Source organism: Rhipicephalus sanguineus, chromosome 7 (assembly GCF_013339695.2).
Source record: "Rhipicephalus sanguineus isolate Rsan-2018 chromosome 7, BIME_Rsan_1.4, whole genome shotgun sequence".
NCBI lineage: Eukaryota > Metazoa > Arthropoda > Arachnida > Ixodida > Ixodidae > Rhipicephalus > Rhipicephalus sanguineus.
The window spans coordinates 163,306,825-163,328,369 of record NC_051182.1 but is presented as its reverse complement, the minus strand read 5'-3'; the positions used below and the strand labels follow the sequence as shown (position 1 = coordinate 163,328,369).

General features: G+C 47.3%; 1 protein-coding gene across 1 annotated transcript in view; it reads right to left on the bottom strand.

Annotated features, from left to right (window-relative positions):
- The window catches only part of LOC119400443 (equilibrative nucleoside transporter 4), a 173,176-nt gene that overhangs the window by 31,338 nt on the left and 120,293 nt on the right, over positions 1-21,545 (bottom strand). Inside the window, exon 8 of the mRNA XM_037667483.2 lies at positions 9,606-9,793. Coding sequence (XP_037523411.1) covers positions 9,606-9,793 — 188 coding nt within the window. The remainder of the gene's footprint in view (positions 1-9,605; positions 9,794-21,545) is intronic.

Below are 21,545 nucleotides of genomic sequence, written 5' to 3'. Positions count from 1 at the left end.
TTCGTTTTCCGCGCTCTTGTCTGTAAAGTGTTCTTCATGCGGAAAACCAACATTGTTCTTCCGGTCTGAGCAAAGAAATGCGTGTCTCGCGAAAAGCACTACATCGCAATAAAAACGCTAAAGGAACAATTTTGAGAATGTCATTACCACATTTTCCTGATTAAGGCGATATCCTTAGATGCGTCATCAAACGCGAAAATCGACCATTGGTGGCGTCGGCGTCTGGCGTCGGTGGCGTCAACACAAACGATGCAAAAAAACATGATCAGGTGATGACGTCACCACATGACGTCATAATGACATCAAAGATCTCGAGGTTTGTGAGGTCACCATGACGTCACATGCCGTGACGTCATGACATGACATCCTAGCTTGGTCAAAGGTGGGCCAATCAAGGGGGCAGTGCAAAAATAGGTCAGGTGCAGAAAGCGTGCAATTATCCTCCGATCCTGGAGGCACTGCAAAACTACGTAAGGTGCAGAAAGCTTTCACTGGGAGGTTGGGTCAATACATCGACTCAGAAGAAAAGAAGATTGCTCTCGCCTTCGAGTCGTCTTAGGCAAATGCATAAGAGACTCTGTGAGTTTTTTTTTTTTTTTCGCTTCATGTTGCACATTTGCCGAGTGGATCGCCATCTGTCAACAATCACGCTCTAATGCTTCTTCAGCCTAGTGTTGAAGCATCTGCTGCATGCCCACACGAGAATGGCACCAAATACGTTACTGAAGTTGACCAAGAAACGAATTATCTTACATAGTCAACACTACAACTGTACCGATTGAACCCCACTGCATTGAAACACAATTCAAGGGACTCCATACACGCAGGTTCCAACGCATATGGGAGACCTCGTCTCACATGACAACTGCAGGCTACAGTTTTGAAAACGCGACTCTTTCACAAAAGCTCAAGGATCAAGCGACAATGTATAACAACTGCCGAGGTTTCACGTCCCCAAACCACGATATGAATATGAGGAACGCCGTAGAGGAGGGCTGCGGAAGTTTTGACAACCTGTTTTTTTTTTTTTTTAACGTGCACCTAATTCTAAGTACACGGGCCCCTAGCATTTCGCATCCATCGAACTGCGGCCGCCACGGCCGGGCAGGGGCGTAGCCAAGGGGGGGGTTGGGGGGGGGGTTCAACACCCCCCCCCCCCCCGAAATTTTTCAGTTTTGCTTGCGTATATATACACGCGCACATACAAACGCACGCACGAACATACATAAAGTATGGTTAACCCCCCCCCCCCCCCCGAAAAAAATTTCTGGCTACGCCCCTGCGGCCGGGATCTGATCCCGAGACCTTCGGGTGAGCAGTCAAGCTCCATAGACACTATAGACCACCACAGCGGCTGTACAAATCAAACGACAAGAGAGGCTATAGAAGCCCACGAGATAAAAAGAAGGGGGACGCCACGCTTCGATAGCTCTTCACGATACAGAAGTGGCTTTTCTATACGCGACTTTGCCGATCGCTGGCGTGTGTATCTAATATTGAACAAGTTTTGTATGTATTTCTACTCTTATTGGCGATGGCTGTTATCCCGCGTTTATAAGGTTACTTCTTTTTCGGATAAATCTTGAGTTACCGGATAAGCTATTTCTTTCCTTTTCTTTCGCCCTCGTGGTTCGCGATGCCAAAATATCCATACATCTGCACCAACTCGCCCATTTTTCGATCCTGAGCAAAAGTGCCGTCGCAGTCACGTAGCGGTTCCTCCTAAAACGTGCAGGCGCGCATCTTTAGCCTCAGTGGTTTCATGTACGTGGTTTCTGCACCTCGTCCTTCCACGACGCAACGAGCCTTCGCCAATCTCGCAAACGCCGGCGCACGGACGAAGGTTTTGTAGAACAAGAGGTCGGGAGCTATCGAATGAAAATAGAACACCATAGCAGTATGGCGAATGCGGTGCCGACAATACAGGCCACACGGCCCGCTGTTAACATGCGGAAGCAAATACAGAACAGTCAAGCTTGCCTGCCAAAAAATGCGCGCTCCACGGGTGCGCTGCTGTTCGTGTCAAATAGAAATACTAAAAGATGTGTCTTCTCTCACAACTTGCACTGTGAATGAAGTAATTGCTCAAATGCAGTTGATTACCGAAAAGATAAGGGAATTACATTGATGGTTCAAATAAGAAAATAGCAGCAAATAAAATTGGAATCAATTACATTTTTGGATTAAAGTCACGTGATCAATCGCCTAATTGAAAAATCTGCTGAACACATGCAACAAACCCTTTTATAAGCTTATATTTGACTTTCGAAAAGACATTCGATTCCGTGGAGACACCAGTGATTTGTAGGCATTGCATGGGCAATGATTACGTGAATACATCAGCCAACACCTGCAAAGGTCCCACCGCTGCCCTTTTTCTCCACAACGTTCGGTCGAAAAAGGGGTTAGACAATGAAATACAATCTCCCCAGTGCTGTTCCTGTATGCTTAGTAAAAATAATTCAACTCTTTACTGCACAATGTTTTGTTTCGTCATATCATTCATGAATAATTAGAACAAACAGACAAAAATGCCAAGGAAAGAATAGGATTCTAAAAAGACAGGGCGTGCAAACACGGACACAAGAAAGAAGTCAGGACACCACAAACACCGACTAACAACTGAAGAGACTCACAACGGCTGAAAAGAAAGAAGGCACGAAAACTTATCTGCGCATGCCCATGCAACAGGCGAACCTATCAATCCGGCACGCGTGGCGGTCTACGTGGAAGATAACTGTTAAGGCATTTGATTTCATCTTTATGCAAGTTAATCGACGGTTGGCTCACGCATGCGCTACCACTATTCTCGATATGCCATGCTTCAATCATCAGGCGCGTTTCTTCATTTGTATGACACTGCGCATTCATCGAATTTTGGCGTGCACTTACAATCTCGACAATGTAAATATAGATTAAAAGGTGAGCCTCCTGTTAGCGATCTCTTATGTTCCAACAATCTCTGGTTGATGCATCGGCCCGTCTGTCCTACGTAGAAGCGGCCGCAGCTGAAAGGGACCTTATACACCACACTCGTACGGCAATCAGTGAATTTGTTGGTGTGTTTTACGAAACAAATATCGGTCCGCTTCTTGTCTTTTACTCGCTCATTCTTCCTCTGCACAGCGGCACAAATCTTACCTAGCTTATTGGCAGCCGTGAAAACAACATTAACGCCGTATCTACTTCCTACTTTCTTTAGCCTGTGAGATATGCGATGAATGTACGGTATACCTACGACACGTTTCTTCCTATCGCTTTCTGCAACCATGCTCGCACTTAACACAATAGACTTCTTTAAACGTTCAGCGACCGTGGCCACTGCATCACGAGGATACCCTACATTTAAAAGACGCGTAACCTGTGCGTTAAAGCTATAACTCATTTTGTGTTCACACGACTTGGTGAGGGCTGATTTAAGGCAAGACATATGGCCGATGCCGTTTTTTACAACCTTCGAGTGCTTCGACGAAAAATTTAACAGCGGTTTTGAAGATCTAGGAGAATACTGGCAGCACACGTGGTTCTTCTGGAACGTTAAAGAAATGTCTAGAAATTGTATTCCATTATTCTGAGGCACCTCTTTAGTAAAGCTCAGCCCACCTCTATTTAATTCAAATTTTTCGCTCACGGAAGTTACCACCTTTTAAAAGTCCTCACCACTACAAAAGATCAAGTAATCGTTCACATAACGAAAAACCCTAATAACCGAATTACCTAAGGCGCCTTCCAAAAGATTGTCAATCTTGCTAAGGTATAAATCACTAAGAACCGGAGCAACCTTAGAACCAATACATATTTTCATTTTGCTGTGCAAGAGTATGTGCGTGCAGGCCAGTCACTAACAGGGGAACCTTCGCATGCAAAGAAAATCCACAGAAGAATGAGATGGGCTGTTGTGCACGCGGTAGGTGTTCCCAACTCATGGCAGAAAACTTACGGCTCTCCTTAAAGCGGCAAGTGTACAACCATCGCATATTGTCAGTACTAACATATGAGGTCGAAACATGGAGGATAAACAAAATTATCGAGGAAGAGCCAAGCAGCACGCAGTGGAGCGGCAAATGATAGGCGTAACAAAACGGGGTAACCGATATCCTACGTGACGCTAAGAGAAAATGTTCGTCTTCGTGTGTTTTTTATGCGCTGTATCAGACAATCGTGAATAATCAGCTATTCCGAATTGAACCGCCCTTGAGAAGGGCTAATAACCGATGATAAGTTAAGGCGAAAGAATAGCGATGGGAATCGCGACCAAGCGTGGCAGAAAGTTAGGTCGGGTGATGAAATTAAGTAATTTCAGGAATAAAAGGGAATTATCTCGTGCAGGACAGGATTAATCGCAAGGCGCTCAGCGTCTCGCATGGCTGAGGAAAAGTGGAACTGCGTGTTTAGAAATGCGCGACGTCTCATCGCCAAGAAGGAAGCGTGAACTACAGAGAACGACCTAGCTTTGACGGGAATTGTTAGCATTCCTGAAAATATATCGCGTGTTTTGCGGAAAGGCCCAAAGTTCAGCCAGAAACCTTGTTTGCCACCTCGCGAACAGCTTGCCTTGAGCCGACAAGTTGCGGCGACAACGAAAATAGAAAATACGGACCGCTGCCTTCAAGAGGATATCCTTTCGAGAACTCTTGACGGGGCCTCTTTCTACAGCCGTCAAGAACCTACCACGCGTGTGACGTCTTACATCAAGCGCAGCAACTTGTGCCTTCTTCAAGCCGACAAGTGCGGGGTGTACAAGGCCGGAGGTCGTACCATATATATACACCACGTGTCCCACAATCTGAAAGAAGTGGCTGACACGGGGTACCTATCTTGCTCTCGGCGCCTCGCACTCTCGCCCAATTGGGTCCACGCATACGATCTAGTAGTATCACGAAGCGCGGTTGTTGATAAAAAGAAAACCACACCAGGCCATGCAGATGCAAAAAAGGCCACGTAACAAAAAGCGTACCAGGCACCTGTAGCGTATTTGCAACATGTGCTACAATTGTAGTATACATGATTGCTCTTTCTTGCGGTAAGGCATATATCGGCCATACCGGACGCTGCGTGAATGAGCGGGCGAGGGAACACGAGCTATCTTGAAAAAGTAAAGACGGAGCGCACTTATTTATTTATATATTTTACCCACAGACAGGGGAGTGGGTTTAAAGAAGCAATTTTTGAAAAGAAGCGATGAATAACAAAGGTAACAGAATCTGCGATTAGTACAATAACCATATCTGCTAATCATACAGTGCTTGCTGGGAATGTCGAGTACGCTGTACAACGAGAAAATAAAGTAAAATGCGTGTTATATTATAGAATATTAGCTGGGCATGTAAGATAGAGCTTTGGAACAAGACTACAGACATAATGAGTTTGACAGGTGTAGCATCAATAGTACGCCATATTATAGTGTATAAGCACGGACAGGTAACATTAGTTCATACAAGCGATTGTTACTATACAATGTTAGCTAATCCTTTACGAAACTTAATGCTCGTTATTAACAAAAGATATAATCAGCGGGAAGGTAATTCCATTCACTCGACGTTCGAGGTATAAATGATTCTGGAAAACGTTGCCTTACACGCACCAAGTCCAACTTTGTGCTGATGTTCAATGCGGTGAGATAAGTAATATGGACGTGACACGAATTCCGGATGTAGAGTAGGATGGTGACATAGTTCATGAAGAAATGATAAAGGAGAAATTTTACGGCGTGTATCGAGTGATTCAGAGCCCAGGCGTGACTTCATTTCAGATGCACTCGTCGCTCGGTTGTAATTCGAAAGAATGAGAAGACGAGAGTTATTTTCGGCTAGTTCCATGGAATGAATTAGGTTGTCATGAGAGGAGTCCCATATAGCTGAAGAATACTGTGGGTTGGACCCTGGCAATGTTTTATAAAGTAGTAACTTTAATGAACATGGAGCGCGAGAAAAGTTACGGCGCAAATGCCCCAACAAACGGTTGGCTTGCTTAGTGATATACTCAATATGTTGCCCGCACATTCTCATGCACATCTATGTGAGCCACGGCTGGAAAAGATAAGGATTCTTGGATCGGCCGCACGAGAATTATTGGAGGCGTCTCGTGTTGGGAAACTGGCCAGGGAATCGTGTATCAGAGACACGTCAATTTCCCTATTTCCTTCGGAGAGTCGTTTTTAGAAAGTGTGATTACGTGGATGTGATGCGTGCTTGTATGCTCTCTGGCACTATTGCGCGAGTGCTGGGTTGTTGCGTAGCCTGTGTAAAAAAGGGTCGAAAGCTAGCGCTCACCTTGTTCCCTCCCCCTCTTTTTTTCGTTCTTTCTGGTCAGTATGAACCGAATAGCAAGTACACATCTGTTACACCCCTTGTTCAAGAATTTTTCAGCTGCAGTTTCCAAGATTGGCTTTCGGCACGTAAGGAGGTACAGTCGAACCCCGCAATAACGAAATTGGTGGGGAAACGGGACAATTTTGTTATTGCGAGAACTTCGTAATAGCGAAATAACACAGTAAAACTAAGGGAATGATCAGAAAAACGAAAGTTTATTGTCAAAAGTCTACTAGCTTGACTTGTCGGCCTTTGCCGCGTACAACTTGTTGCAAACGCATACAACTTTCTTCGCTGCGCAGCAAGTGCTCCATCGCGACATCATCGCCGTGCGTTGCTAAGAGCGTCTGCATCGTGCCGAACGCGTCCAGCTTCCAACTCGTCTCGTGGGTTGGGAGGCTTCCCCGCGTGGCTTGCGCCCTGGTGTCGTCGGTTTCGCGCATGCTGTTCAAGATGGCCTCGTCGTCCAACTCATAATGCACTAACACTTTATTTTCGCTGCCGCAGCTGCGCACCACGCGGTTCAAACTGCGACACTTCGCGAAAGCCGCCCCACGCGAACTGCGCACAGTACACGATGCATCGCTGGAGATACACAAGGCGCATTCACGTGCCGCTAACAAGCCGATGCGACAGCACATAAAAAAACAGTATACATTAAACAACACAGTGGCCATGACGACATCCGGCGCGGGCAACTACTTCCGGCAGCGTGCCGATTTTCTAAACAATGATGGCGGCGCCCACGTAAGCGTAATGTGGTTAGTATTTTGCGCAATCCAAGTGTGCAGCAGAGGTACTTGAGCGCATTTCTCTGTCCGGTTACCTTGTGCGAGCATATTACGTGCAAGAAACATTGCGTCAGTTTTCGTTATTGCGGGATTGCAGTTCAGCAGCGTTTCGTTGTTGAGAAATTGAAATGCATGGAATCCTGTGGGTGTTCGCCGGGGACAAGAAAATATTTCGTAGTCTTGGGACTTTCGCTGTTGAGGGATTTCGTTATTGCGGGGTTCGACTGTAGATGAATTCCTGGTCAGCTGGCTAGTTTCATTCCGAGAACTACCAGAAGAAGCGTGCTTCCTTTTCGAGCGACGCACGTTGTAATACCACGCTTCATTGCTACAGGACCTTAGCAAATGTCGCACTTCGTCATGGTGTCTCAAGATAGCCGATGACGCCAGTTCCAACACACTTCAGCAAAAAAAAAAAAAAAAAAAAAACGTGACATTTCAAGTAAGTCATCTTGTGTACGTATTCCGCAACCTTTGCCCTTGCAAAGTAGCCTCCCGTTATGGGCGAGATATATGCGGTACAAGCTTTCACAGCTCCAACGATACGTGTCAGTAGTATTCTAAAAACGCACAGTTGTCTAAGCAACCGTAACAATTGCATTCGAACATTCAGGGGAAAATGCAGGCCCGAAGTGGTGAGTGATCGTCGAAGAGGGAATGTCGCTGGAGCCAACGTTTCGACAGTCTTCGCCAAGGCAGCAACAGTTTCAGGCTGCATGAGCGATTTAGTCAACTCTCATATAGTGTACACTACCGAATAGTGAAATGCATGCAAGGGGCCCTGCCGTAGGCATGGGACAACCGACCATGCAGACAAGTGACCTGTGCAGCGGCAGGCAGTCCAACAGGAGCTGCGCCCGCCAATCACGTTCGTCTACTTCTGTCACATTATTGCGAAAGCGCACTTCTGTCATTATAGGCGTCTTCCGCGAACTGTTTTTGCGCGCGAAGCGCTGATGAAGTCACGTGCAGCGCGGTGTAGTGCGAGGATTATGACCGAGTACAGCCATTCATCCCAAACAGTCGTCGTGTGTTCAAACTATATGTTCTAAACTGCGCACTAGGCCCGAATAAATGCAAGAACGAGGAAAATTCAGAATGACGATCACCTGCAGTTATTTGCGGTATTTACCCGCTATACACCTGTGCGAATGGTGCTATGGAAGCGGTATTTTTCGTGGGTTTTTTTTTTTTCGCAGCAGTTCTTCGCTCTTTTATTTTTTAAATTTATTTATTCATCTTCCGGACAATACGAAGCATTGCCCGCGGTCAGGACAAAAGGAGGTGGTTTGCCTCCTGACTTGGTCTTGGATCACCAATCATAATCATAGGCGTGCACACGGGGGGGGGGGGGGGGGGTCGTCCCCCCTGATCATCTAAGAGGGGGAGGGGGCGCAAAATCTGCCCCATACATTGACTTAGTAGGGTGCGGGGGGGGCGCTGCAATGAACCTTTGTCCCCCCCTCCCCCTGATGGGGAACCCTGCGCACGCCTGTCACCAATCACGATTTTCACCCGAATCACCATGTTCCTAGTAACACAGTCACGAAAGGCCAGACATACAAATCATAGATTCCGTTTAACCCCTCTATGGAGGAGCCGAGTTCGTCCGTGCGTTTTCGGTAAAAATGTTCAAGGACGAGCCGAGTTCACCTTTCATATTCTTGCAATCTTGAATTCTGTGCATGGACGAGCTTATCTTGAATTATTGTTTTGCTGCACTTCTTGCGGATGGCAAAATAGGTTAAATGGGCAGCACAAGCGATAGTCGCTTAATTGTGGTGTAGAAACATTTAAGGTGCGCTGGCAACTACGCTTTTAGGTATGACGCCGACGGTAGCTGGAGCCAGTGTCGTTCACTTCGTGGCACAAAACAAAGACATACTTTGAAGTTTATTCAAAGCTTCATAAAAAGTATTGCTTCATATTGATACAAAACGAAGACAACTAAAACGAGTAGCTCGGCACAGCGTGAAATTACTTGTTTCTTTCGTTTTCTTTTTGGGTACAGCGCTGTCCAAGCGTTATTAGGAACCTGAACCAACTTGTCCACCCATCCTATATCTTGCGATGCTTAGATGCAAGGAACAAACCAGCGATAATCCACAACTAAGGACGACGTAGAAGGCACACTCACTAACACACCGTCGCTGGACTTACCAGAGTGTGCGAGTGAGTGTGCCTTCTACTTCGTTATTGTCTTGGGTTTTCACCAGTTTTTTTTTTTTTCGTCCAGACATGAACCTTCTCAAGTACTAATGTGGCAATGTAGGGCTTGGTAGGTTAAGAAAAGGCTACCCTTGCCGTATTTAACACACTCACCTCGTCGTAGCAGAGCGTAATCGAAGAGCGGAATTTGTGTTCACTTTGCAGCTAATGTAAGTGCTAATGTAAGTAAACAATGCAGCTAATGTAAGTGCTCGCAAATAAAATGTGGCCACTTTCGGTGAGGATGACACAGTTTAACGGCAGCATGGTTCGATAGGTTTGAGCGAAAACTCGCCTTTCCGATGAAGTCAGCCGCGTTGAAAAGCGCCATCAGGAGCACGGGCATCCACGAGCCCAAGCGGCAGGAAACGATGCGGCTTTCTATTCCCGGAAACAGCGACAGCGTCACCATGTAGACCAGCGCCATGCTGATCATGTAGGGCCACACTTTACGTCCCACTTGGTACCGAGCGACCAGGCCACCTGCGCGAGAGAGCTGCGCACTGAGAATGAGGACGGCGTTTTTTGAGTTGCAGGGCCGACATGCACGAGTCACTGGACTGACGACATGAATGCGCAGATGCAATATTTCGAAGCACAGGAATAAGTGGAGGGAGCGAGAGATATCGGTACTGACCGAACCGCGTCAAGCTACAGTTTTCACGCTGAAAACAGCTGCCATAAAATAAGCAGAAGGAAGCAAACGCACGTGCTTTGTACTTTATGCTCGAGCGTTCGCTTCTTTTTGTTCCCGCTTCCATAAGTTGGCATTCTCACCATTTCATTTTTACATGGGATGGGCTTTGTTTAAGTACGGCCTTTATAGTGAAAAGCAACATTTCCCTGATTTAGTTTTTACCCTAGTGTCGACTAGTGTGGCGTCCAGCGCAGCCTAGTGTACGGACAGCGTTCATCATGAGGCACTGTTGCGTGCCTATGTACTGTAGGTATCAACTGCAAGAAACTAGGACGCCGGAGTATCATCCCGCCATATTCCTGCCGACCTTGAGTTGCGTCAACGATGGATAAAACTGGCCTTGCGAAAGGAGCCGAACACGACATCGTATAACGCCGTCGTTTGCAGTAAGCATTTCTTTGCAGCTGGCTTCAGAGTACCACAGTTCGACAACTAAACAAGGAACCGGTGTCCAGCGCGTTCCCGGGCATCCTCGTATATCAAGCCTACAATTTCTAAAGCACGCTGTGATTTGATTATTGAAACGCACGCTGCTCAGCTTGAGTGCGGTCCGAAGAAGGCTATCAAAGAGCGGAAATATAGTTACTGGGCCCAGCTTGAACAAGAGCGTTGCTGCCTTGGCGTCGCGTCTGTGCGACCAGCGCCAACAGGCCAAGACGCTCGGACGAAGCTCTTGCTTTGAGAAGCGCCTCGGGCTTTGCTTTCAGTGAGATGCGCTGAACCGGTGCATACGGTAGCGTTAATGTGCAGAACAGCGGCTTTTCAAGCAAAAATTGGGGGACGCATAAGCTTCGTCTTTAAGAGTTGAACGCGATAGCGATATCTGGCCCCATCCTCATCGTGCTCTATTTCGCTTGTCATTATGTTCCATCGCCCGGTCTCACACACTCGACATACTATCTAGAGTAAAGGTAAAGGTTTCCGCCCTCTTCAACAGCACTTTTATGACAACCCTGTACCCACTACGTGTGTGTAAGAGAATTCGCGCACTAATGTGTATGCCCTTTGTAATCGGTGGCATGCTTTAAACCAGCAGCAATTACGCGCGTGATACTTTTTCGAAGTTGCGATGCACCCACTACGTGTTCGTAAGGGAATACGTGCAGTAATTTGTGTGCCTTTTGTAATGGGTGGCCGGCTTTAAACCACCAACTCGTTATGCACTTCACATGGTGTGACGCCCGATGGCAATATACGTTTGTACCCCCTTTACTGCGATATTACATCTCGTACTGTGACACCTGTACGCAGGACGCGTATGTTTGTGAAGCATTGAAGTTATTTCAGTGCAGTTCCAAGGAAGGGAGTGGCTCTGTGGTAGAACACCTGCTTGCCACGCAGACGGCCTGGGTTCGATTCTCATTAGAGCCTAAGAATTTTTATTATTAAATGCGAAGCATTTCTTAGAGAACCTTGGGCACTCTGAGCGTTTTTATCTGTCTATCTATCTATCTATCTATCTATCTAGCCTCCTACGTCCGGGTGATCTCATGATCGCCTCCTTAACTTGATGTAGGCCGAAATTGGCCTGGGAGGGTTAGGAATTTGACGAATATGACTGTCGGGTCATGACATGAATAACGTGAAAATCCTGTCGCGTACGTCGTCAAACCCTTTCCTCCAGACACCTGTGGTGCACACCCGTTTACCACAGTTTATGTCTACCCAGGAATGGCGAGAACAGACATTGGTAATTTAAGTGTGCGAGCATTAAGAAAAATTGACATCGGCAGTGTTGACCGGACGTATGGAAATAATAAAAATTAGGATCCCAGCAAGAATCCAACTCAAGCATTCTGCGTGGCATTCAGGTATTCTACCACAGAGCCACGATAGGTCCATAAATTGTTTTGTAAAAACAGCCTATGCAGGCATAATGTGGGTGCAACGTCAATTGTGGTTGTGGTGTTCGCTATTTAATTTTACTAGAAAGCAATAAACACTACATATCTACTCCTACGATACAGACGTCATATCAGATTAACGCCTGTGGTTCCAGTGTTGGCTCCGCTTTTATAGCAGTTTAATAAACATTAGATTTGTATTCCTGATTCAGCAAGCTATACTGAAGCACTGATCCATCCCGGAGGAATACATTAATGAAAGTTAAGTATGATATTCTCGTGGTTGCACCATAAAGTGCACAAAGTTTCGATAATACTGACGTGTGTACTCTAACGTGAGGGTTGACATTAAGTCGCACCATAAGTTACCCTCTAAACACCAGGGTTGTCGACGTTCCTGGTAAGCCCGCGATGTGCACACAGCTACTACACTTACAAAAACACGTCGATCCACCTCGTAACGCTTGGCTCAAAGCCATAAAATGGAGCATAGAAGAAGTACTCGCTGACTGCTTCGCACGAAACCGATTCCCACAACACGTGGGATCTTCTCTGCCGAATTTTCATTTTATTTGCATCTTTCTCGATTTTTCGGTCCCAGACAAGATGCTTTTTTTCGCTCACAACCAACAACACCGACGCCGACACCGGAATTTCTGCGGAACGAGCTCTTTAACGCTATCGCGTTAAAAGATTGTGCAGTATTTTGTGCAGTATGCTATGGAGCGTCTCAACAACGGGGCTAGGAGAGTTATCACAGGGCTGCCAAAGTGCAGGGCGCTGCCCGCAATGAAAAGCTGTAGTGCTTTCGAGGACGTCTCTCACCTCATGTGAACGCGCGAGCTCACGCAGGCCATGCGACTCAAGTCCGCACATGCACGGAGAGTAACCCTCTGCTGCTAAAATCGGACATAACACCTCTAACCTTCCCGCGCCACCGCGCATATGTCCCCCTTGCGAGCACGTACAAATGGCGGACCCAAGGCCTCCACACGCGACGCTCGGCGCAGAGGCAGGCCCACGCAAAGTGCCACGAGAAGCGACGGCAATAGTTTACGTGGTTTACGATAGTTCACGCGGTCGCCTCTATCGGAGCAACAAAGGAGCAGTGCGCAACCGAAGGGACAACTCCACCTCGTGATGAACGTCGTTCCCACCTATATACGACAGTACTGCATATATGCTGGCTACCCTGTACAATGACAAACATGCTGAGCCCACCGCTCACAGTTTGCCAAGAGATGCTAAACACTACTGCGTTTCGTGCTTGTAAGGATACTCACAAAAAATCCTGCTCTTCAACGACTTCTTCTCCACGTGCGTTGTCTGCGTGAACAAGGACACGATTTTCACGTGCATTGAATATCACGGCACTCGGGTGTATACCAGGAATTGAACGGGCGCACCGATTGTAGCGCCATGCCAACATCCGCGCGGTCGAAACGACCCGAACACGTATGGAGCAACGTACCTGAATAAATTTAAATACGCACGAGTGATTGGTAGGCTACGTCCTATAGAAACAATAGCCGAAGCAAAAGGTTACCGGCACGGCTGTTTTCCCTCGACATACCCCCACTTCTCTCCAAGGCTACGTCTTTGACCGTAACGGGCCATGCGCCCACAGGCGTGTGAACGAAGGGGGAACGAAGGACTATTAAGTCCTTCGTGCGAGCAAAGAACTTAATAGGGAGGTGGGGGGGGGGGCGCTGCGATCAACCTTTGCCGCCCCCCCTCCCGATGAAGATGACGAAGAGGGCGTGTACAAATTTCTGATGATGATAATTTTCTATCTACGACACACGGCAAACTTCGAGCATAACCACTGTTCTGTAATAGCTAAACTTGACTTTTGCATCCCCTTTTTATCACACTCCCTTAATCCGAACTTCGACACACCTTGCATGCTTTCCCGTTATGAATTGCCGACGCTTCCACAAAGCGTCCCACTGCATGCCATTCGCCAGATTCCCCCAGAAGCACGAGTCTACCGAGGCCGGATTTCCCATCGGTGAAAAAAAGCTCCGCCCTATTCTAGCTGCGGCGGCGACGGGTTCTCTCATAGTTGAGTCCCCATGGCAACAAGTCTGAATCGCTCGTTCCCTAGAAAGAGGGAACGAAGGGTCGAGAAAAAAGGAGGGTTTAGCGTAACTGCGGCGTTTAACGCGCACTGATGCCACTGGCAGTTTCCGCCCGACAACGCTGGCGCCTCGTCTTTCCTGACGAGCCAGTGCCCCACACTCCACGGACACACCGAGCACGCCAATCAGTTGGGAACGCCATAAAGCGGAACGCCTGGTTCGATAGGAATCACGGTGTCCCGAGCTCTTAAGTCAGTAGCCTCTGTAGCTCCCATCGCCCTTAAAACCGTACACAATGGCAAAAAACATATATCGGCACGGGTCTGACGACGGGGAAGCGCCAGAGGTGGAAGACCAGAGGGCCAGCCTATCGCCCTCGCCGTGTTGCGTTCATTCGCTAAGCGCACCAACTGTTTTCATTCCGGTGCCTCTGCGTGCCCTAGCCTGTCATAGTAACGAGCAATTGCGGCAGTGTATTGTGCGCCGAATGGCTGTCTGCTGGTTGTTCCTTCTCTTGCTCTAGCTTCGCCAACTTGACTGCCAAAGTTACATCAGGAAGAGTTCCTCTCGGCGTCCTCCGCCCTTTCACGTGGAGACATTCTTTCGTGCCCTGTGACCAACGGCAACTAGAAAGAAAAGTGGCGTTGCCTGTGACACGATCGTGTACCATCAACAACGTCCATTTATATTTCCGGGACGCGGCCCTTCCGTCGGTTAACTGCTTCTCGGACCATAAACTACGTTCTTTTCGGTATTTTGCTGCCTCGCTGATCTTGCTTTTTATTGAACGAGTGAACTCTCGTTCTTAAAGTAATTTACCGCACCTAGATGCGCGAGGATTTATTTATAGTTGGCACGATCTAAGATGGACATACGTCACACCACACCATTGTGAGTCGACGTGCGCGTGTCAACGCGTTGTGTGTTTCTTTGTCTATCGTATATGTTGCCGTTATGAACTTTATAGTCCAAAAAGGCGAAGCCGCGCAAGGCTTGAAGCAGCGAAACTGAACGATTCTTAAGACTAATAGGACTGCTTCTATGTCGTTTCTAGGCCTTAGCTACGTGATGCAGGTCCTAGGTTGCTTCTCGGTTGTTGCTAGTGATGTGACCGAGGAGGGGTTGAGGCTGACACCCAGGCTTCGGCGAAGGTGGACTCTTGCAACGCTTCACATGTACAAGAAGAAAACCTGTTTAATTTACATATTTACAAGAACATTGCAAAGAAAGCGTACAGACGCGCATTTAGATCACAAGGGCCAAGAGCAAGACGAGAGGGCGAGCGAAGGCCAGTGAGCCCCAGCGCACTTCCGACACGCTCCTTTTATAGCGGTCCGTGCACGCGCTGCCGATGCGCGTTCCTCGTAGCGTACCGGGAGATTTCCCGCGTTCCTGTGGAACGCGGACAGCGTATGGCAGGTACGCCGATGCGCGTCCCTTGCAGGCCGGCTCTTTGTATTGCCGGTTATAACACTAGGCTATAACACTAAACACTAACGCGGTTATAACACGGTTATAACACTAAACCACAGACAGACACAGACGCGAGACGGATGTCCGAATTTCAGAGACAGAAACTCCCTCTGAAACTAAGCGTTTGCACCTCTCGTAGACCTACGGGCACGTCATCGTTGGCGTAGGCCTTCCATCGCTTCGGGGTCTTCTCGCAGCCTTTACCGTTCCCTAGCAATCTCTCGTTGCACGTACCCGGGGTCTTCGGCTCGCCGCCTTCGCTTCGCAGCCATTTGTTGGGCTAACTGTTGCCTTCTTCATTTTTGGTGGGCCAGTGGTGTGTAGTGGGTTTTACCCGATTTCTGTGGCACATACCCGTTGATGATGATGATAGCTTTCTGGATCGCCTCACGAGGAACGGTTTCCAAAAAGCTTCACTGTGAATATTTTCCATAGTCTGTCGATCGGCGTGACAAACATACTAAGCAACCATTGTGAGTGAAGACCGCAAGTGACCTCACCGTATATTTAGCATTGGCCGTGGTTTCGTTGATTTAATACTGTTATGTGGAAACGAGAACAGACGAGAAACATTCTACAGCAAGTGTATGTGTAGCACTGACGCAGCAGGCGACCGCACCACAGCGAATCTCTCCAGACGCCCAAGAGGATATATATATCCCACTACACTGGTATCGTCATGGAAAGTCGAGCAACCATTTTTTTCCCTTTTATGGCGTAGCTGCATATGGCCAGGCAAAACCAAAATTCGTCCGTCCTATGTGCGCAAGAACTCCTCGCGCTTATGTGCCACAGGAATTGGGCAAGCCCCACGACTCACTACTGGTTCGCTAAATAAGAAGGCAACGCGCGGACGGCAAGCACCAATTAAGATTTCTGGACAGACGTATCCAATAATCGAGAAAAGCTTTCGTGAACCGTCGGGATTAACCGAGTGACCGGGTCGGCATGTTTCAGCTTCGCTGGTTAATCATTTGTATTTGGGCGACGATTCCTTTTTTTCTGTTCGACAGGGCTCCCTTGGCCACTCGTCATTAACCTAGCAGCAAGTGGCCAGCTGGCACTTCCTTCAGACAGAAGTCTACCAGAACCCTGAGTCTCTTAATCGCTGCTACCCGGACCACTACTCACCAAACTGTAAATCGTGCAATAAAAATCACAGCATATCCACGGAGTGAATGATGATGAGTGGGCGAAGCTGCGGAGGTTCATCGGTAAACCGTGAATCTTCCGTGAATTCTGCCCAGTACATCATCACCGACGTGAGATCGGGCGCGTTTATACTAAAGGTTCGATTAGTTATGACGACTTGCAGCTCACTTTAATTTTACATGTACGCTGTGAATTTTCATTGTTTAGAAAACCATTGCATTAGAAAACATCTGGCGTCTTTCGTTAAGCAGCTGGCGTCTTTTCGTTTTGCTTTAGAAACATCTGGCTTTCTTTCGTTTTGCTTTTACAAAACATCTGGCGTCTTTCGTTGGTTTATTTCATCAATCAACGGCGTTTTGAACAAAATTTTTATTGTTTAATCACGCACAGGAGAAATCTCACCAGGCACTACCTTGGAGGTAAAGAATGGCTGCTAATGCGAATGAGAGACAGAAGAAGTCGGCTTTTAGCTAACGCTGCGAATTTTTTATTGTTCAACAACGCACAGGAAAAATCTCCCACCGGCACCACCTTGGAGGTCAAAGCGTAAGACTGGTTACGCACTACGACTACTACGACTACGACTACGAGGGACGAACGGGTGCCGCCTTAAGGAGCTTCGCCCCTAAAATGGCTAATCTACCTCACACCCTGTGAACCTGCTGGGCGGCCTCTCAGGGCAGCAACATCACTAATGCTGTGAGTGCTGCTCAACCTGGCCACCGCTCTGGGCCGTCCAGCTGTTTGACGACGCACCCGACGGTAATTACGAGCCGCCGTTCAGACGCGCGTCTGAACCATATAAACCTATTCTTCCTCTCTTCTTCTGTCGCAAATTATTTATTTGACTATGGTTCCTATTATTTTAGTGTCATATTGGTTTAAGCTTGCTACTCTTAGTGGGGCAGGCAGGCGTAACTTACTTTTTATTTTATTACGCCCCACTAGATTACTTTTGTTGACAGAAACGAATTCTGTATGCAGGCGCGGAAACAGCTCCAACGACCGTTTCTAGGGAAAGCAAAGGCGCAAGAAGCAACAAGAGAAAGTCTAGCAATCACAGTGGCCTGCTGCGCATAGCCTCGACAGGGGCGTAGGCAGAAATTTTTTTCGGGGATGGGGGGGGGGGGGGGCGCCTCCTTGATCTGTAGTGGGGACGAGCAGGCAGATGTGGTCGAGTGTCATTTTCTGCTCTGTATGCTATGGCAAAAAAATTTCGGGGGGGGGGGGGGGGGCACGGGCCCGGTGTGCCCTAACGTGGCTACGCCCCTGACCCTCGAAGTAACTGAGTGCTTCTCTGTTAGGTAAGGTGACCGGCACTTTACCCTCGCAGCGCATGTTGCCCTGGCAATCTGCGCCTGCTCCACTTATATATATATATATATATATATATATATATATATATATATATATATATATATATATATATATATATATATATATATATATATATGTGTGTGTGTGTGTGTGTGTGTGTGTGTGTGTGTGTGTGTGTGTGTGTGTGTGTGTGTGTGTGTGTGTGTGTGTGTGTGTGTGTGTGTGTGTGTGTGTGTGTGTGTGTGTGTGTGTGTGTGTGTGTGTGTGTGTGTGTGTGTGTGTGTGTGTGTGTGTGTGTGTGTGTGTGTATTTCACAATCTGCACACTGGAACAGCACGCGTACCAGATTTCGCAAAAGGCAAGGAAGAACACCAATGTATCGCAATGTGTACAGCAGCACTCACGGGCTATTCGTGAACATGCGAGACCGAGCAGCCTAGCTGCGAGTGCTCGTGAAAAGTGTACACACGGCCAGCATCACCGATCTTCGTAGCACGAAGAGCGACTGCGTGGTTCCTCGAGTGCAGAGTATAGCTGCGCCGACACCGTTGGTGCTTTGTTTTCTTTTTCTTTGTTTTGTTTCCTTGGCCTCGACGATCATATTGGGGCTGAAGACAAGGGTTGGGAAAAAACCGAGACATGCTTGCATCGCCGGAAAGCTTCATCCCTTCCCCGTCCGGTAACTCTGGCTGATTTCCCAATGGGTTTTCCGAGATCTCAGTTCCTCATGCTTTATTCAGCCTTTTGCGTATTCTTATTGTCCGTTCCCTCTAGCGCACGGCTGTTCTCAGCACTAGCCTCTACAAACTATCTCCATAAAACTATGCAGCAATGTGAAAATCGTGAGATGTTTTTGGCTACTGTTATTAAACATTTGCAACATCAGGTCAGTGGCACAAGTTGCACAGAATTTTCTTCGTGTTGTGCGATCCGTCATGTGTCCTGTTCGTCGACACGAAGAAAAAAAAACACGATTATGTTTTGTTTTATGTACACTACGTAACATATCCCACGTCAAGCATTTCTTGTGTAGCGCCCTGAGTAACGTATTGCCAACCACGACAGGCACATTAAGCAACACAACATTGCTGATGGGTTTTCCAACAGGGATCACCATCATTATGTTGGTTACGCGCCACACGATGCTCGCTAAAACCTGCGGCCATAGACTGGGTAGTGAACAACCACGAAAGGCACCAATGCGTGCGTTCCACGAACAACATTGTTTGTTTGGTTGGCAAAAACTCTTTCTTGCAAAAAAACATTTAATTTTACTGGCACTATAATACCCGTTCTCGAAATCACTTTGCGAATTATACGTTCTACATTTACCACAAATTTTGCAAATTAAAAGAATTATCTGCCACGTAGGACGAAGTTCGTTACTACGCGAAAAGATTCACTTCACTGAAAACTCAGCAGTATGGCGCTTTACCGCGAATGTTGATTAGCATAATACAAAGAATCGCTGTTCTGTTGTCTCGGTCTCTTCTCTCGTGTCCGTGTTTGCGGGCCCCACATTTTATGATGAAGTGCTCTTGCTAACGAGTTTCTCGTATTTTCGTGCTTATGTGGCGTCAAGGAATGCGACTGCTGTTCCTAATGTATACTCAAAATAGACCTTATTTGCAAGTGCCGAACTTCAGCTGTATGTATGCACATTTATGTTGTCTAAACACTTCTCTGGTGTGAGCATTTGTATTCTACTATTGGGTCTCTGATTATGAGAGCGCGCCTCAATGTGATCTGTTATCAATAGCTGTGCAGTTGTTTGACGACATTGCGAGAAAAACTATCATGTACAGCCAAAATTTACGGGACGTTGGCTCCACAGCAAATGCGCATTTCTGCTCTGTTAGTGCTCCTAATATAGCTGGTGACTGCATAGGTCTCAATGCCAATTACAGGACGGAACATATATTTGAGGGCTATGTTCCCAGACAAAGCGACAATATAAACTTCTCGAAGATTTCGCGTCCCGCAAACGTTTGCTGTTGGGTGTACGTGAGAGAAGAGCAGCCGGCGTCGCACGTAAGCTCCAACCTCTCCTTAAACACGTCCATTTGAAAAATAAGAGAGCCAATGTAGACTCCGAACTTATGATACTGCGAAAGATGGTGAATCTTTCCCTGGCCGAGTCAGTGTACTTGCAGAGCCTCCCTATTGGCTGATCTGGCTAATGTGGACGAGTGCTTTCTCGCTAACGAGAAATACTATCCGCGGCTACGACAAAGCTTTTTGCCTTTCTTCGTTTTCCATCTAGGTGACTGGGCGTAGCCCAACTGCAGCGTCGAGTCCTTACGTAGCGTTCGTGCGGTTCATACGCAATATTGCACGGGTGCTGACGCCCGAAAGAACAGCCATCATTTGTTGTCTTCTTTTTAACTGAAAGCAGCCCCGCCACGGTGGTCCGGTGGTTATGGCGCTCGAATGCTGACCCGAAGGTCGCGGGTAAGCAACATTTTCGTTGAAGGCGAAAATGTTTGAGGCCCGTGTGCTTAGATTTAGCCTTTAGGTGCACGTTAAAGAACCCCAGGTGGTCGAAATTTCCGGAGCCCTCCACTACGGCGTCCCTCATAATCATACTGCAGCAACCTGCAGTATGATTATGAATTACGCGCGCCGGACGTTTCCTACAACCCTTCTAGTTGTCCACGGGAAGAGAAAAGGGAAGAGGATCACCGGTGGATGCCATGGGCTCTGACAACACAGGCGCGTGCGAACGGCACGGGACTCGAGATGAAGAAGAGGTGTGAGACTCTGGTAGAAGACAGGGACATTCTCGTTGTAGTTCGTCCGAACTAAGCGCTTAATTAAAAGTGTTTTCTTAAACTGTGCGTGACAATATCGTGGTTTTGGGACGTTAAACCTCACATATTATTAACTGAAAGCAATGCGTCACAAAGCTACTGGTGGCAAAATTACGCTACGTAACATGGCTGCACCTTCGGGATATGGTTCGCTTAGAAATGCTCCCGTCCGATACACATACAACGTATTAAAATCGTAGAAAGGTAGAATAGTTGTCCTGGCGCGCGCTTGGAAATTCAGTATCACTGATTAAGAACTGCACGTTTGCAGTATAGTGTTTCGGGTCAATGTGCGCACTACCAAGTATTATAAACAGCAACACAGTGTTCGTAGCACCGCAATACACCTCTGACACCCAGGTATCAGCGTTGCAAAACTATAGAACCGAACCGCTTTTACGTAATACCCTGGAAGGGGTTCTTAATGGACAAGAAATTATGATGTACGCTTCTTTATAACATGAAGCACATTCGGCTGAGATTAATGAACGTCGATGAAGCACGCTCGGATCTCATAACAAAGTTATGCTTCCCCCAGCCACTCCCACCCACAGACCGAAAAAAAAATATTGAAAAAATGCAAGAAATAAATAAATAAATAGACCGTGAAAGACGCTCAACATGCATAAAAATACATGAACTAAACATGGTTTATACCAGGGGTCTCAAACATACGGCCCGCGGGCCTTTCGCTTGCGGCCCGGCTCGTGGATGACTGCCTTCGTCTCAATTTTTTAAAAGCCAAACCCTTAGTTAGATGCCTCACCAAATACGAAAATTGACCGTCGGCGTCCCGCGGCGTCGCAGAAACAGGAGTGATGCAAAAAATCATACCATGATGACGTCACAATATGACGTCAC